Consider the following 18,427-nt stretch of genomic DNA (forward strand, 5'->3'; position numbering starts at 1 on the left):
CTAGATTAACCATTATTTCCTCCAGAGTTACTTGGGAGAGGAGTGGGTACTCAATAAGATCAAAGTTGGGGCAGAAAGGAAGAGGGTTATGCTTGTCAATAAGCCTATGAAAGACCTTTCAAGTGGTCTTGTCTAGGTGTTTATAAACCATTAAATATTAAAGAATGGGCAAAACTAAAAGCTGGGGTGCTACAAGCTATTGACTATGATGAAGCAAACAAACATTGCAATAAAATCAAAATTAGAATGCTAAAACAGACATCAATGTGTTGGGTTGTTCCATTTTCAAGGTTACCCCTGAACTTCTGCTTCCCAGCATACACCCTGGCAAGGCTCCCGTCCACAAGCTTCAACTTTCTCTCTTACAGGTCTGGCTACAGTGAGGCTGGACCGCTCGTTCTCTGCTCCAATTCCAGATTCCCATAGAAAGAGCTTTGGCCCAGTCAAGGCCATTTATTCATCTCCGGTCCAAAATATAATGTCTAGGGAAATGGAGTCATATTGTGCAAACATGTCTAATGAAAATTCATTTTAGTGATTCAGGAATCCACCCAAGAAAATAAGGATTACTCTGAGCTATTGAAAGGACCTTGGACTGCCAGAAGGACACGCAAATCTGTCTTGAAAGAAGTACAGCCAGAGTGTAGCAACGATGAAACATGCAACTTTCCTCTAGTTCTTCAATGCTTCCTCCCTGCCCCCCCCCCCCCGCCAATTATCATTATCCCAATTCTACCTTACAAACCCAGCTAGATCAGAGGATATACACTGGTACAAATAGGTACTGGAAACACAGGGAATCCAGGACAGATGATTCCTTCAGGACCAGTGGTGAGAGTGGCAATATCAGGAGGGTGGAGGGAAGGTAGGGTAGAAGGGGGGGAGGGGGCGATTATAAGGATCTACATATAACCTCCAAGGACAGAAAAATGAGTGAAGGGAGACGTCGGGCAGTGTAAGATATGACAAAATAATAATTTATAAATAATAATTTATAAAAGTTCATGAGAGAGGGGGGAGCGGGGAGGGAGGGGAAAATGAGGAGCTGATACCAAGGGCTCAAGTAAAAAGCAAATGTTTTGAGAATGATGATAGCAACAAATGTGCTTGACACATGGATGGATGAATGGATTGTGATAAGAGTTGTATGAGCCCTGAGTAAAATGATTTTTTAAAAAAGTACAGCCAGAATGGCTCCTTAGAGGCAAGGATGGCAAGACTTTGCTCACATACTTTGGATCTGTTGTCAGGAAAGATCAATCCCTGGAAGAGGGACATCATGCTTAGTAAAGTAGCAGGGCAGCAAAAAGAGGAAGGCCTTCCATAAGATGGATTGAGACTGCAACTGCATGGATGAGCTCAAAATAAGAACAACCGTGAGATGGCCCAGGGTCGAACAGTTTTGTGTACATAGGGTGACGGAGTCAGAACCAACTTGATAGCCCCTAACAACTGAGGCAGCGAGGACCCCCAAAGCTCTCTCATACACAGGGTCCATTGCCTATCTCAAATCCCTCTCCTCTCTTCTTTCCTGCTGGCAGAAATCCAGTTAGTCTCAGCTGCACACAGCAATTATGCAAATGATGGTTATCCCATTCTCCTTGCTGGTGATTTGTCCAGGATGGTATATACTACAATTCTGACATACGAACATTAGTGGGAATCAGCAAATGGACTTCAAGAAAAATTCCCTTTTTTTAAGTTTGTTTTTTAACCCATTGTTTATTAGGGCACTAATCTCAGTGCTGAAACGTGCATTTTTGGTTTTTTTTTTCAAATGGTGCGCCACAAGCAGATTCTACCTCCTTTTCCACTGCAAGCAAAAACTGATATATGATGTGAAGCTGACCTCCAAACTCATTCACGACCATCCATGTGGTTTCAATGAAAAGCAACCCTATAGGACAGGGTAGAAGTGTCTCTGTGAGTTTCTAAGACTATGAATCTTTACTGAAATGAACCTCATCTTTCTCCCAAGAAGCAGTTGGTGGGTTCAAACTGCTCACCTAGCAGTTAGCAGTCCAACTCATAACACACTGCACCACAAGCGCTATGGCACCTATAGTGCAAGGACAGTGGAGCTAGCCTAAAGAAAGTGTCAAATCTGCAGGTAGCAGAGAGGAAGATGGAAAGAAACCTAGGCTTCAATTAATCAAGCCATGGGCTACCTTGCTTCAGAGAGTCTTGCTAAGTTGGTTTTCCTGTTGTTTAAAGCACGCACATCAGGATTTTCTGTTATTTGCTGTGGAAAGCAGGGTGGGGCTGGAAAAAGGTTTGATCCATACCTTCACCATAAAATAATTCTAGATGAATCAGAGTTAAAAAATAAAATATTTTAAAATGAAACCAGAAGAAAATTTGTTCTCAAAGTGGAGATGGCTTTACTAAGCATGACACAGACCTATAGAAAAATACTTATGAATTTAGCTACATTAAAATATTTTTAATATTTCAACTTTTTTATGATGAAAATGAAATACACATGATAGAATTTTACAAGACAAGTGACTTATTCATTGAAATACCTTTACTCAACAACATAAACTGTGACTATATACATGAACTTCACCAGATAGAGTACAAAGAAATCAAATTGATTACATCTATGGAAAGACACACTAGAGCAGCTCAATAGTATTACCAAAAACAAAGGCAGGGGCTGCCTGTGGAACAGACCCCCAATTGTTCATATGTGTAAGCTCTGGCTGAAACTGAAGAAAATTGAAAAAACTTAAGATGGAAAGAACTAGGAAAGAGGCAAAGGACATTTATAGAGGTCTAAATACAGGCATGTAAATATATTTTTATATAATGATAGGGATGTTACGTATTAAGGTAGAACACAGACAATCAGCTTCTACTCAAGTACTCCCTCAATGCAAGAACACTTTGTTCTAATAACCCGGCATTCTGTGATACTGATCACTGAAGACAAATGGGTGTATAAGCAAATGTGGTGAAGAAAGCTGATGGTGCCCAGCTACCAAAAGCTACAGCATGTGGGGTCTTAAATGCTTGAAGATAAACAAGCGGCCATCTAGCTGAGAAGCAACAAAACCTACATGGAAGAAGCACACCAGCTTGTGTGATCATGAGGTGTTGATGGGATCAGGTATCAGGCTTCAAAGACCGAGAACAAAAAATATCATGAATAAAAGAGAGAGTGCAATGAAGACCCAGAGCCCATCTGTAGACAACTGACATCCCTTTACAGAGGGGGTCACAAGGAAGAAATGAGCCAGTCAGGGTGCAGCATACCACCATTGAAACATACAGCTTTCCTCTAGTTCTTTAATACTTCCTCAACCCCCCCCCCCCACTATCATTACCCCAATTCTACCTTACAAATCTGGCTAAACCAGAGAGCATATATGCTAGTAAACACAGGAAAGCCAGGACACAATAGCTGTAAAAACAGGAAAACCAGGACAGATAAACCCTCCAGGGTCAAGAATAAGAATAACAATACCAGGGGGTAAGGGGCAGGTGGGAGGAGAAAGGGAAAACCTGATCCCAAGGATCTACATATCACCGCCCTAAGGGGATGGACAACAGAAAAATGGGTGAATGGAGACAGCGGTTGGTGTAAGACATGAAAAAAATTTTTTTCTAAATCATGAGGGAGGGAGGTTGGGGGAGGGGAAAATGAGCTGATACCAAGGGCTCAAGGAGAAAGAAAGTGTTTTGAAAATGATGATGACAACATATGTACAAATGTGCTCAACATGATGGATGAATGGATGGATTGTAACAAGAGCTGTTTGCGCTACCCAAGAAGAAGACTCAAGAAAAAAACAACACGACCTTCAGTAAATTCCATCTGGATTTAGAGAACATCTCAAGAACAGATTTGCTACACTGAACAATAAAAACCAAGGAACAGACAACCAGCACGTTATACATGAAGAAAGCAAAAGGTTACTTAAAAGACAGGAGAGAGGTCTAAAATGGATGTCAGAAGAGACTCGAAGAAGAGATTCTAAAACTTGCTCTTGACTGTAGCTTAAGGGAATAGAAGAGTAGGCATAAAATTTCCAAAGTTAGCTCAAGCAGCAAGGTAAAACATTATAATCAAATAGGCAAAGACTTGGAGCTGGAGAGTCAAAGGGAAGAAAAACTTTAGCAGATCTCAATCTGAAAGAAATAAAGAAAAAATTAAGACTGTCATCGCAATGTTCAAGGATTGATTCTATGGGAAACATATTGAACAGTGCAGTCAAGTATCACAAGAAGATGGAAGGAATACACAAGGTCACGGTACCAAAAGGAACTAGTCAACATTCAACCATCTGAAGAGGCAGCAGATGATCACGAATTGACGGTATTGAAGGAAGATGTCCAAGTAGCCCTGAATGCATCCGCGAAAAACAAAGCTCCAGGAATTCATGGAATGGTAACTGAAATGTTTCAAAACCTGATAAATCACGAGAAACACTCACTGGGTAAGCCAAGAAATTTAGAACAGGGTTATCAAACCAATGGACTTAGATTTATATTTGTGCCTATTCCAAAGAAAGGTGGCTCAAAAGAATGCAGAGATTATTGACAATATCACTAATATCACGTCCAAGTAACATTTTGCTGAAGGCAAGTAAGCAATGGCTGCAGCAGTATGTCTACAGGGATCTACCAGAAAGTCAAGCCACATTCATAAGATATATAGCATGAGAGGTATCATTACTGGTGTCAAATGCATCTTGACTTAAAAAGAGAATACCAGAAAGATGTTTACTTCTGTTTTAATGACTATACAAAAGCATTCAACTGTATAATTCCTTTTAAAAACTATGGATAACATTGCAAATAATGAGAATTACAGAACATTTCATTGTGCTCATGCAGAACCTGTATGTCGACGAAGAGGTGGCCCCTTAAACAGAACAAGGGAAGACTACTTGGTTTAATATCAGGAAAGGAATTAGTCAGGGTTGTATCCTTTCACGCTACTTATTCAATCTATATGCTAAGCAAATAATCCAAGAAGCTAGACTATGTGAATAAAAAAGTAGCATCGTATTGGAGGAAAGCTTATTATAACTTTCAATATGCATATTACACAATATTATACAATTCTGCTTGCTGGAAGACAGGAGGCATTGGCACACTTACCAGTGAAAAATCAGACTGCGGCCATCAGTGTAAATTTCAACAAAATTGGACCAATAGGCAACATTATGATAAATGGAGAAATGATACACAGAGAAAATGACTTCATCTTGCTTGGATCAACAATCAATGCTCATGGAAGCAGCAGTCAAGAAAGCAAACAAATATTGGAAAATTCTACTGCACCAGACCTCTTTAGAGTATTGAAGAGCAAGGTTGTCACTTTGAGGACTAAGGTGAACCTGACCTAAACCATAGTATTTTCAATTATCTAATATGCTGATGAAAGTTAGACAATGAATGAGAAAGATCAGGGAAGAGTTGATGCAGTTGAATTATGGTGCTGGTAAAGACTATTTAAAACACTTTGTTGGAAAAATAAACAAATCTGTCTTGGAAGAAGTAAAGCCAGAATACTCCTTATACACAAGGACAGTGAGACTTGATCTCATGTACTTTGAACACGTTATCAGGGAAGACCAGACCATGGGAAAGGACATCATGCTTGGTAAAGTGTAGGGCATCAAAAAAGAAGACGACCTTCAACAAGATGGATTGACACAGTAGCTTCAACAATGAGTCAAATATGGAAGTAATCGGGAGGATGGCCCAGGAGTGAGCAGTGTTTGATTCGACAGCACATGGGGTCATTTTGAGTTGGAACTCAATGGCACCTAACAACAATTGCAATCCTGTAAGGGAGATGTTAGCAAATCTGTCCAATTTTTCTCCCTGAGAAAAATCAGTATCTACTTGAACAACAATCTAATTTTCATGTGACACTGAGAGAAGCACTATTCCCTTCTTTCAGAGCTGTTTGTTATCTAATCATCCTTTGAAAGGTAGGTTGAAACAAAAGTGCAAAAAGACTCATGAGCATCAGTTTCAAACTCTATTAACAAGAGTGCATCCATGCAAAGGGAAACTGTAGTTATGGAAAGTCACTTCTCAGAAGAATGTTCACAATGTGAGAAAAATATTTAGGGTAACTGTAAGGTTGGCACTTCAAACGCATCAGCTGCTCCTTTGGAGAAAGATGAGGCTCTCTGCTACCATACAGATTTACAGTTTCAGAATCCCTACATAGCATCACTATGAATCTGAAATGGCTCAATGGCAGTGGGTTGGGTTTGGGTATGAAATGTAAAAAAGTAGGTTTTTACCATCCTCTTAAATCACACACATACACACACCTAGAAAGATTTATAAATTTATACAATTTACCTTTAAATTACATTTCCATTTAAATATAGAGAAAAGGCTGATAGTACATACCCACTAACGGTAATTTTGATGGGTGTGGAGATAATGCATTGTTTTTATTTTTCTTCTGATTTTTTTGAATTATCTACATTTTCTATAATGTAATACTTATAATTTTTAAGTGCTTGAAAAATATATATATAGATGTATATGGAGATCATAAGATTTAAAACATATACATAAATATATACATATAATTCCAAAAGCATATGCAATAAAAGGGGGAAATGGGCAAATTAAACTGGATCAAAATTAAACTTTTGTGCTTCAAAAGACATCATCAAGAATTAGAGCATACACCTTCCTGACACAACTGCTGAAGACAAAGCGGGTGCATAAGCAAATATGGTGAAGAAAGCTGATGGTGCCCAGCTATTAAAAGATATAGCATCTGGGGTCTTAAAAGCTTACAGGTAAACAAGTGGCGATCTAGCTCAGAAGCAACAAAGTCCACATGGAAGAAGCACACCAGCCTATGTGATCACGAGGTACTGAAGGGATCAGTTATCAGTCATCAAAGAACAAAAAATCGCATCATTGTGTGCTCACCTCCATGATATGATCACTGAAGACAAACGGGCACATGTGGTGAAGAAAGCTGATGTTGCCTGACTATCAAAAGATATAGTGCCTGGGGTCTTAAAGGATTGAAGGTAAACAAGCAGTCATCTAGCTCAGAAGCAACAAAGCCCACATGGAAGAAACACACCAGCCTGTGCGATCATGAGGTGTCGAAGGGATCAGAACAAAAAATCGTATCATAGTGAATGAGGGGGGAGTGTGGGGTGGAGACCCAAAGCCCATTTGTAGGCCACTGGACATCCCCTTACAGAAGGGTCTCCGGGAGGAGCCGAGCCAGTCATGGTACGATGTAGCAATGATGAAACATACAGCTTTCCTCTAGTTCCTAAATGCTTCCTCCTCCCCCACTATCATGATCCCAATTCTACCTTGCAAGTCTGGATAGAGCAGAGGATGTACACTGGTATAGATAGGAACTGGAAACAAAGGGAATCCAGGGCGGATAATCCCTTCAGGACCAGTGGTGTGAGCAGTGATACTGGGAGTGTAAAGGGAGGGTGGGGTGGAAAAGGGGAACAGATTACAAAGATCGACATGTGATCTCCTCCCTGGGGGACAACAGAAATGTGGGTGAAGGTAGATGCCGGACAGAGCAAGACATGATAAAATAATAATTTATGAATTATAAAGGGTTCATGAGGGAGTGGAGAGCGGAGAGGGAGGGGAAAAATGAGGAGCTGATGCCAGAGGATTAAGTAGAGAGCAAATGTTTTGAGAATGATGAGGGCAATGAATGTACAAAAAAAAGAATTAAGAGCATAAAGAATGAAAGTAAATTTTGCATTTCCTATGCCTAATGAGGTGTCGAAGGGATCAGGTACAGGCATCATCAGAACAAAAAATCTTATCATAGTGAAAAAGGACAATTGAATTGAAAAATGAGCCCGGGGGAAAGCAGACATTTTTCAAAAGAGGATCTGTCGTTGTTCCGTGCCATCGAGTTGGGTCCGATCCACAGCAACCTTTGTAAAATGGATAAACACTATTCGGTCGTGCACCATCCTGACAGCTGTTTTTGTACCAATACCTAATAAGCAGCTCAAGGAGGCTCAACAGCATTCGTCTCTGGGTGGCACAAAGGGCTACAGGCTCGTGAAAAGAATGACAGTGTGCACCCACCACTCAGGAGAAACTTGGCGATTTGCTTTCAAAAGGTCAGGACCAGGGAAACCCTTTGGAGTGCAGTTCTACTCAGCAACACAGGGATCAGTTGACTCAGAGGCAAAGGGCATTATTAATCTTTGTTGTCAAGTCTTCCTCATTGTGCGTGCAGCTTTCACACGTCCATCATTCTTCCTCCTCACTTCCAACTTTGGCACTGCTATCACCAGTAATTATCAATGCATCTTGATGACATATTTGATCAATTTCAGATGGAAAAAGTTGGTAGGATTTCTTCACCATTGATTTTTAGTAATTGGTGCACAAATCAGGATAATAGACATATTAAGCTGTCATGCTAGGCATACAGATATTGTCCTATCGCATACAGTATTGTACTTCAGAACATATCATGAAATGTTTTCATGATTCAGGCAGCACCAACTGGTGGTTTCGAACTATTGACCTTTCAGTTAGCAGCCCGATGTGTAACCATAATGCCACTGGGCTTCCAACATGATTCATAACAGCCCTCAAAATGGAAGCAACCCAAATGTCCATAGACTGAGGAATGGAAAACAATATATTTTTCCACAATAAAAAGGAATGAAGTAATGATACGTGTAACAACTTGGATGACACATTAAAAATTCATCATAGTAAGTGAAAGAACCCAGAGGTACTCTTGCCCCCACAAAAAGACCCCAACATTTTCTATGGCTCCATTTACTCAAACTGTCCGAAACAAGCAAATCCTCCAGGTAAAGTAGTGGGCCTTTGAGGTAAGGAGAGAGTTAGAATGGAGAGTAACTAATGGGGATGAAGTTTCTGGTTGATGTGATGAAAGCAGTGTGGAATTAGACAGTGGACATGCTCCCGGGGGTTCAAGAATACATTAAATAGCAACCATCCACTTTGAATGAGTGAAACCCATGCCATGGGACATGCATCTCAATAAAGCGATTACGCAGTCAGAAAGACATGCAAGACGCATGAACTCAAATCACCGATTATTATCATCACACAAAGCAGATAAGCCAAAGAAGTCACAAAATAGTCAAAAAACTTCACTAATGATTTTGTCAAAGGCAATGAAAGAATGAAGTATTATTCCCTCCTTTAAAATTCTGGGGGGCAGTCTGAGCCCAGCTAGAGGCACCATATAAGATTGGCCGGCAATCTGAGAATGATTGGGGCAGGGAATGTGCGGATGTGCTTTATACAATTGATGTATGTATATGTATGCATTGTGATAGGAGTTGTATGAGTCCCTAATAAAATGTAAAAAAAGAAAAGAGGAGAAAAAATATGATTAGGGCAAAGACTGTACAGATGTGCTTTATATAATTGATGTATGTATATGTATGAACTGTGATAAGAGTTGTATGAGCCCCTAATAAATTGTTTAAAAAAAACAAAACAAAAAATAAAAGATTGGCCGGCAATCTACTTCCATAAAGATGAAGGCTAAGCAACGCTGAGAGAGCAGTTGGACTCGGTAGCATATGGGACGGTCATGTGTGGATATCAACGCAGGGGTAACAGGTTGGTTTTTTAAAGCTGACCATAAAGCCACAAAGACATGGCTGTGTGCTATATACCACTAGCAAGGTGGGTACTGAATTGTACCCTGCCATCAAGTAGATTCCATCTGAGTGACTCTATATAGCATGGGTTCCTAAGCTTATTTAGCCCAATGTTCCCCTTTCAGAAAAAAAACTTGTCATCCCCCAACAATTAAAAATGTTTGTACTATCGCCCATTAAAAGTGTAGGTGCCTGCTTTTGCAGCATCCCCTTGACTTCCCCTGTGAAAGGGTCGTTCGGCCCCCAAAGGGGTCACGACCCACAGGTTGAGAACCACTGACTTAGAAGGGAAGGATTAGAGAGAAGGCAACAGAGCATGGAACACTTGAAGGACAATTTCCTAGAAAGAGGATTGATGTCTTGGGCAATATCCCAAGGGAAACTGCAGTGGTTTGAGCTGCCTATGAACATTATGCACTTGCCAGAAAAGACGGCGAATTCTCAGCAGTCAAGGTGTATGCAGCAGCCTAGCTGGCATATGGTTCAAATAAGGTTCTAGTGTGTTCAGGAACAAGAGTCGGCCAAACTCTGCCTACACGTTTCTACGCCTTCAATAGACAAATGAATTTCTTTTCCAAAGTGAAAAGATGACTGTCCCCCTCAAAACAGTAAGGCTGTGCAAAAGGCCCGGGGTAGCAAAAGAATGAGGTACATTTGAGAAGCCTATGAGGGCCAGGAGGAGAATCAGAAATAAAGGAGAGTCTCAGAAAATGAGGTGGGGGAAAGGAAGCAGGGATTGAGGCCTCAGGGTGACTCGAGATTTTCACTGTAATTTTGGATACAATGGGAAGTCACCTATTATTTTCAGCAGAGAGGTGACACAATCCATGTATATCCTAAAACCATCAGCCAGGCTCCTCTGCAGACAAGAGATTAAAGAAGAGCAAAAGTGTCTAGAACACCAGTTTGAAGGCTTTCCAAATAATGGCTAAGATGAGGGTGAGGGAGGCATGTTCAACGCCTGTTTGGGAGTTTGACATGAAACCACAAACACTAAGGCAACCTACCTCTTCAAGAACGAGAGTCTAATGGAAACAAATAACAAAGATGAACTTGATTATCAACAATTAGGTGTTTTCTGCATGTGCTCTACAAGTAATTCAATTCACATGTACAAAAGGGATCTACCAAAAAGACTGATACATAAAAATTGGAGCTTATCACCCAGGATTATAGACACATTAACATCAATGTCATCTCTCTCCATCTCCCACAGATACTTCCAGCTACTTTAAGGTCCTGAAAACGTTTTCATAATACTATAGTACTTGAACTCAAATTGTCCTTGAACTTCAAGCAGAATAATTTCATCCAAACAAGGTTTTGAAGTAGGAAAAGAAGCCAAGCAGAGAAGTGTACACCCAAGATTTACTATCATGAGAGCAGATAAGGCATATGGCTGTCCTCAATCTCTTCCAGCTGCAAACTAGCTCGTCCTTGACACATTCCTCCCTCCCCTTTTTTTTCTGTATATGATCCATTCTGGGAGAGGAGTACCCTGCTTAGCATATGATGAAACCTTCAGTTAAACACAAACAATCACACAGCCTCCAAACAAAATATGTGCAAGGCGTTCCAGATTATTCACGTACATCTGTCTCCTTAAATTACACCCCAGAGACTGAAGCAAGACAGAGAGACTGTGATGGATACTATACAGTTTTTAAAAAGCGCAAATGAATGGTTTTTTATGGTACTAGGAAAGCAAGTGTACCTCATACATGCAAACATTTCCTTTCCTCTTAAAATAAAAACCTGCTATTTATAAGGTTGCTTTCATTCGCAGTGGATGAGATAAACACACTTGGTTTGTAATCATAACAAGCTACCCAAGGTAGGAAACCAGGAAATGTAAGGCAATCTACCAATCCATTCCTGCGGGGTACAATGGAAGCAAGTGCTAAAGATGGACATGACCAATCAGCCCCATTGTGGGCAAATATCGGAGTTTGCTTAGGTTACAGGAGTCTTAAGAGATGCTGGGGCCCACTTCACAATCTTGTTCCTTATGGGTGTGGTAAAGGGTATGTCCTCAGGACACCCCTTTTTGGGTCTATGGGAATATCCTGATAGATCCATTCCAACATACCCATTTCCCTAAGCTTTTGGATGCCTTCCTCTACAGTGTACCAAGGTAGGTCAGGCACTTCAAGTTGGTCTAATCTAGGCCATCTGGTAGTCCGTGCTTCATTGAACCAACCAAATAAAGACTTAGATCCTTTTTTAGCCTGTCTCGCAGAGACATTGAAAGAAGAGTCTGTGCTTAGGGGTCCCATATCCAGAAACTCAGACCGGTATAATATTACATTTCGTGCACCAGTATCCCACACCCTTAGTAACCATTCCCAGGGATATTCCCCAGGCTTCTGCTTGTACAGATTTGAAAACTCGAGCAGATCTTTATGAGTATAGCGTGCTTCTTCTTGGATAGTCATCTCAACCTCACCTTATGAGATTTCTGAGACTTAGTTTTAGAGAAAGGTCTAGTGGAAATAATGGGTGGTGAGGGTGTTTCCTGGGTACTCTCAGCAACATCTTGTAAGGCATCTCCCTCAGGCAATGCTACTGCTGCAGCCACACCGGGCATATCAACTTGAATAGTTTGGCTAATCTGCTCAGGTGTGGATTGTGAATTAATACTGTCAGCTGGGAGGGGTGGATCTATTGACTGGCGTGAGTCAGTTGTTTCTAAGGGCTCGATATCCTCCTCTTCTGGATCATCAGCCCATATGTTCCCATCCCATGTTTCAGGGTCCCAACTTTTCCCAATCAATGTCCTCACTTTGACATCAGACACTGCTCTAGATCTGCAATTCAGTTGATGTTGTAATTCAGTCACTCACATAATGAGACTCTGGACCTGGTTCTCAGCAATGTCAGATGTTTTACTAGAGGAGAGAAGGCTGTCCTTTGTAGCACAGATGGAAGTTTTCAAATCCGTTAGTCCGCACCTGAGTCACGTTTCTGAGGCTCTGAGACCATCCCTCTCCTTAATCACACTTTCCATTGTAAGAAGGACCAGCCAACCAGCTTCCCTATACTTGCAAAACTCCGGGAAAATATCAAGCATACGATCACTCAGAGCCTCTCCTTTAACCAGCACCTCATCTATCGGTGGTGCTACTTTAGGTATTATCTTTGCTATTTCATGCCATGGATTAGGAAGAGTAGCAGACTTATCCATGCTTTGGGGTGTCGGAAGTAGCATTACTAGTGTTAAGACTAATCAGGCTGGAGAGCCAATTTAAGAAGCCCATATTTATGATTTTATTTCTCTAGAAGCACTCCTGATACCACAATGTGTTAGACAGGGTTCTCTAGAGAAACAAAACCAGATCGCTAATAATTATATATAAAGATATATAGATAACACAAGAAATGAACTGTTAAATTATATACAGATAGATGTATAATACAAGAAATGAACAGTTAAATTATAAAGCAGTACAAATGACTCAGTGCAACTCACTCCCATGAGAAAGTTGTGAGACACTGGCAGTCCTTCAAGTCTTGAGGGCCACCAGGTAGTCCTCTGTAGAGAGATTCAGGCTATCCTGGCACAGGCAGCAAACAGCAAGGCAGGTCACCAACAGTCAGTCCCCAGCTCAAGAAATGTAAATTCCAATTGTGTGGTGAAGCCGGTCTTAAAGGGACCTCAAATTACAGCAACACAGTCCACAGGTTAAGTGTCCCACAGGTAGTGTAGCTTGCAAACTGAGGCACAGAACAAGCAAGGCAGCCGCACACTGGTCCGATGATCAAAGAGCAAGAGACAAGAAAAGCGAGGCTCGCCGACCCATTTCTCTCTCTGCCCTTCAATTAATCCCACCTGTGTTTATTGGCCAGGCTGGCACAGTAAACTATCTCAACCATCAACAATTATATGTGTATTTGATGCACGCGTCTGTAAGTGGTCCTTGTTCTCTACTGCTTTCAGGTATTTTTTAACTGCATTATCTTAAATGGGAATGACCTTCAGTGATATTTCAGATGATTCTCATGTTTTCTCCAGTTCTTTCCATTTCCTGATAGAGGAGAATTTCTGAAATACTAACATGCTTAGAGAGTAGAGTATCGGGGGGGGGGGGTAAGAATTTTAAAAGTAAGGATGGCAAAATCAGCTTTATACACATGGCATCTTCCAAGGTGAGTTTGGATGTACACTAGAAAAGGCCGTTCCTCCTCAAATTCATTTTCCGCACCACAATGGCAGTCAGTGCCCTGTCATCCTAACACCCTGATTGTCGAAATGGACTTCAGAGATCATTGTCACATAGCCCCTTTCCTCAACCAAAGACAGGATGTCCTGGGCAAGGGCAGAAGGAGTCCATGAGTGAATGCATGCTTCTAGAATAAATTATTTAAGACCACTTAAGCCCTGAAAGCTTCCAGCCACCTCTCTTGTGGTTGATGGCACTCTCTTCTAAGTTTACAATTTCCTGATTGTGAAGCAACAATTTAATTCCATAGAGCAAAATCAATACCAGTTAAATTTACTGTTGAAACTGCTATTGTCCAGCAAACTAAAAGATTTATTCTTCCACTCTCAAGAGAACATTTAAAAGCTGCTTTTACCAAAAAGTGCTTCGGAATCTTTCCAGAATTGAGGAAGAATTCCTTCTTGCTGGACATAAGGCAAAGCAATCGCCTCCAATGAATTGGTTGAAATTCCTCGGGCCGCCTGGGCTCTGGTCACTCCCAAACTCTGTCAGAGGCCTAGATTTTTGACATGAGATCACCCTAGAAACCCAACAAGCTGTGATGACAATAACAAGACATAGCTAATGGGCTTTTAAAATATATTCTTTCATTACTTTAGGGTTTTAATAAGACAAGAATGTTTTGCTTATTTGTTTGTTCCTTCCTAAAGTATATGACCAAAGCAACTACAAATAAGGCCTGGCATAAAACGCAAGGTCTTCTGTGAGTTCATGGGATGACCGGGGGCCACTTGCTTTTGCGGAGTGGAAAAAGCTAGTGTTAAGACCCATGCATCGCAAAGTTGTGTCCTTCTGAGATTGAATCGGGCCCGGAAAAGGATGATCAGAGAAGAATCGATACCCTCGTTCTACCTACAAGGGATACTAATCTGTGGACGCTTCACTGCGGCTCCTCATCACAAGATGAGGACGGCCCAGTTGAGCGACTCTAAAGGAACCAGAGATTCAAGAAGATGCTGAGTATTTTACACGTATAGTTGCCCATGACTCATTTTCCTACCACCTGTCATCATACAGAGTCGTTTTCCTTTCACCTCCTGAGAGCAACCAGCAGCAATAAAGCCTCTATGCCAGGACGAAAAGGAAGCGTGCATCTGTTCACCGGCAGACAATCGAGGCTTCCTGGAGCCCACGCCATGCTCACTGCGCATCTCCCAAGGACAAGAGGTTTGATGCAGCCAAGGCCAAGGCCAGGCCTGCGAGGCAGCGAGAGCAAGGCCAGCCCCTTCAGCTAACCCAGAGATGCTCCTGCGCCCCTCCTCCTCCCTGGCTCATGGTCCCTGCTCGGCCCGGTCCCCTTGGAGATGGGCCTCCAGCCCGATCATCTCCCTCCGCCTCCTCCTCCTCCTCCGCCTCCGCCTCCTCACCCAGAGCCGCCCGCGCCCTAGTTCCAAACCTTCGGGGTGCGGATGTATTCCATGGCCAGTCCGCGTCTGCAGTCCTCTACCCGCACCGCCTCACGCACCTGCCCGCTGCTGCAGCGCGGCGGGAGGGGTCCGGGGAGGGGGCTTCGCGGGCCCAGAGCGAGGTTTGGCCCCGCCTTCAGGTGCGGCCGCGCCCGCGCCCGCGCGTGGCCCTGCGTGCGGGATTGGGGCGCCCGCGCGGCCCTAGAGCGCGCGTCTCCTCGCCTCCTCCCATCCGTCGTGCAGCAGCTGCACCTCGTCATTGGCCCAGATGGCCAGGTCCGGAGCCACTGGCTTCTTTAACAGGGGCAGCGAACAGCCTCATACTGTGGGGCTGCTGTTCCCCAAGACACAATGAAGGCCTTGTGTTGGGTGTGGCCTCTTGGAAGAGAAAGGGGAAATCCACACTGCTCCCCACCACCCATTGACCTTCTTCCAGAGCCCCTGAGACTAGGTGGGACTTCAGTCAGGCAAAAAAGGAAGAAGACTACCACCGGCACTCCTGTTTCAGTGAGGCACAAAAGTGGCGAGAACATTTGGACTGAGGGTGGAGAGCACAGAGAACACTATTAGCTCCCTACTAGGTCGTCTCAGGCATCGCACATCGATGTGGGATTCTGAGAGAAGAGAAGCGAAGCTTTTCTTTGGCACGGTGTTGGATGCTCGTTCGTAATTATCTCTTAGTTGTAACTGAACTGAAAGATATAGATACAGCGTATCTGTTACCAGGTATCATTTTCCATTTATGATAGTAAAGGTTATTACTGGTGTTAGTATTAAGCTATTTGGTAAAAGTCAAAGACAGTGAATGGTCTCCATCCGTTGACCTGTTAATCTCCAGGTGAGCGGTTGGAAACTCACTCTCATAGATAGTTACAGTCTCACAATGTACCCTCTCTGACCCACAGCACTACGAGGGACAGCACTGGAGACACAGTGCAGGCATTGTGCCCGATCTGACCCCGCCATACCAGGGCAAAACACTAAGGGGGTGCAAAGGAGTAGCGAGGGGAGCAAAGCGGTGAAGTCCCCTGGGAATGCCAAAAATAGCCTTTGGGGCCAGACACCCCATCATACTCCTTGGAAAACACTCCTGAAGGTCAACAAACTGACCTGGAATTATTTATAGGCTTTTCTTTTTTTGTTGTCATTAGTTGTTGTTGTTGTTTTATTTTCTTGTTTAGTTTTCCTCTGGCTTGTTTTTATGCTTATTATTATCTCTGCATGTCTATCTACATAAGATAGGCAGGATAAGCAATCTGGAGGAGAAAACAAAGGACGAAGGTTCCAGGGGGACACAGAAGAGGGGGAGGTGGGGGAGAGGAAGTAGGTGTTAACAAACTCAGGGACAAGGAAATAGTAAGTCATCTAAAATAGATGGCGAGGAGGGTATAGGAGGCTTGGTAGGGCTCGATCAAGGTCAATGTAACTGAGAGGAATTACTGAACCCATATGAAGGCTGAACATGATTGTGGGACAAGAGGAAAGTAAAAGGAAATAGAGGAAAGAACTCGGAGGCAACAGACATTTATATAGATCTAAATACAGGCATGTATATATGTAAATGTATTTATATGTAAGGATAGGGAAATAGATCTATAGGCTATATTTATATGTTCAGTATTAAGGAAGCAAATGGACATTGGGCAGCTACTCAAGTACTTCCTCAATGCAAGAACACTTTGTTCTCATAATCTGGCATTCCATGATGCTCACCTTCCCAACAAGATTGCTGAAGACAAAAAGGGTGCATAAGCAAATGTGGTGAAGAAAGCTGATAGTGCCGGGCTATCAAGGGATATAGCACCTGGGGTCCTAAAGGCTTGAGGATAAACAAGGGGCCATCTAGCTGAAAAGCAACAAAACCCACGTGGAAGAAGCACACCAGCCTGTGTGATCATGAGGTGTCGATGGGATCAGGTATCAGGCATCAAAGACCCCAAACAAAAAATCATATCAATGTGAATGAAGGGAAGTGCAGAGTGGAGACCCAAAGCCCATCTGTTGGCAATTGGACATCCCCTTACAGAGAGGTCACAAGGAAGAGATGAGCCAGTCAGGGTGCAGTGTAGCACTGATGAAACACACAACTTTCCTCTAGTTCTTCAGTGTTTCCTTCCCCACCCCCGCTATTATGACCCCGATTCTACCTTATAAATCCGACTAGACCAATGCATGTAAATGGGCACAAATAAGAGCTGGAAACACATAGAATCCAAGATAGATAAGCCACTCGGGACCAATAATGAGAATAGCAAGACCAGGAGAGGAAAGAGAAGGTGGGGGAGGAAAGGGGGAACCAATCACAATGATCTACATATAACCTAGGAGAACGGACAACAGAAAAGTGGGTGAAGGGAGACATGATCCATGTAAGACATGAAAAAATAATAATTTATAAATTATCAAGGGTTCATGAGGGAGGGAGGGTGGGAGAGGGAAGGGAAAAAATGAGGAGCTGATACCAAGAGTTCAAATAGAAAGAAAATGTTGTGAAAATTATGATGGCAACACATCCACAAATGTGTTTGACACGATAGATGTGTGTATGGATGGTGTAAGAGCTGCATAAGCCCCAATAAAGTGATTTTTTAAATGAGTTGCAGTCTCCGAACACCACAGTGGCAGTTCTACTCTATTGTGTAGGCTCGCTGTGAGTTGGAATCGACTGGAGGGCACTGAGTTTGGATTTATGGTTTATCTGTTTCTGTTGCAGCCTTGAGCTCCACCATAACTGAAATGTCATTAAACTATGTATTGTTTTTGGAGTGATATCTACTTTTTCATAGAACTTAGTCTTCGTTTTTTCAAACTGTATTGCAAATTCTTTGGCCAGAGAGAGTCCCCTCATTATTTTCAAAGCATTTGTTCTCCACTTAAGCCCTTTGCATCAGGTCCTCTTTTTTTTGCCCTCCCTCCCCGCTCCCCGCTCCCTCATGAGCCCTTGATAATTTATAAATTATTATTTTGTCATATCCTGCCCTGTCCGACGTCTCCCTTCACCCCCTTTTCTGTTGTCCATCCCCCAGGGAGGGGGTCACATGTAGATCCTTATAATCGTTTCCCTCTTTCCAACCCCTTCTCCCTCTACCCTCCCAGTATCGCCCCTCACACCCCTGATGACCGGCCCTTTTGATATGAGGTCATTGACCCAGAGGGTACTTCC

The 18,427-nt window shown here is 42.6% G+C and overlaps 1 protein-coding gene across 1 annotated transcript in view; it reads right to left on the reverse strand.

Annotated features, from left to right (window-relative positions):
- Positions 1–15,405, reverse strand: part of MTMR7 (myotubularin related protein 7) — a 150,572-nt gene extending 135,167 nt beyond the window's left edge. Inside the window, exon 1 of the mRNA XM_075556769.1 lies at positions 15,255–15,405. Within this exon, the coding sequence (XP_075412884.1) occupies positions 15,255–15,278 (24 nt within the window). The 5' untranslated portion in view covers positions 15,279–15,405. The remainder of the gene's footprint in view (positions 1–15,254) is intronic.
- Between the last annotated feature and the right edge of the window lie 3,022 nt (positions 15,406–18,427).

This window comes from Tenrec ecaudatus, chromosome 8, assembly GCF_050624435.1.
Source record: "Tenrec ecaudatus isolate mTenEca1 chromosome 8, mTenEca1.hap1, whole genome shotgun sequence".
Lineage (NCBI taxonomy): Eukaryota > Metazoa > Chordata > Mammalia > Afrosoricida > Tenrecidae > Tenrec > Tenrec ecaudatus.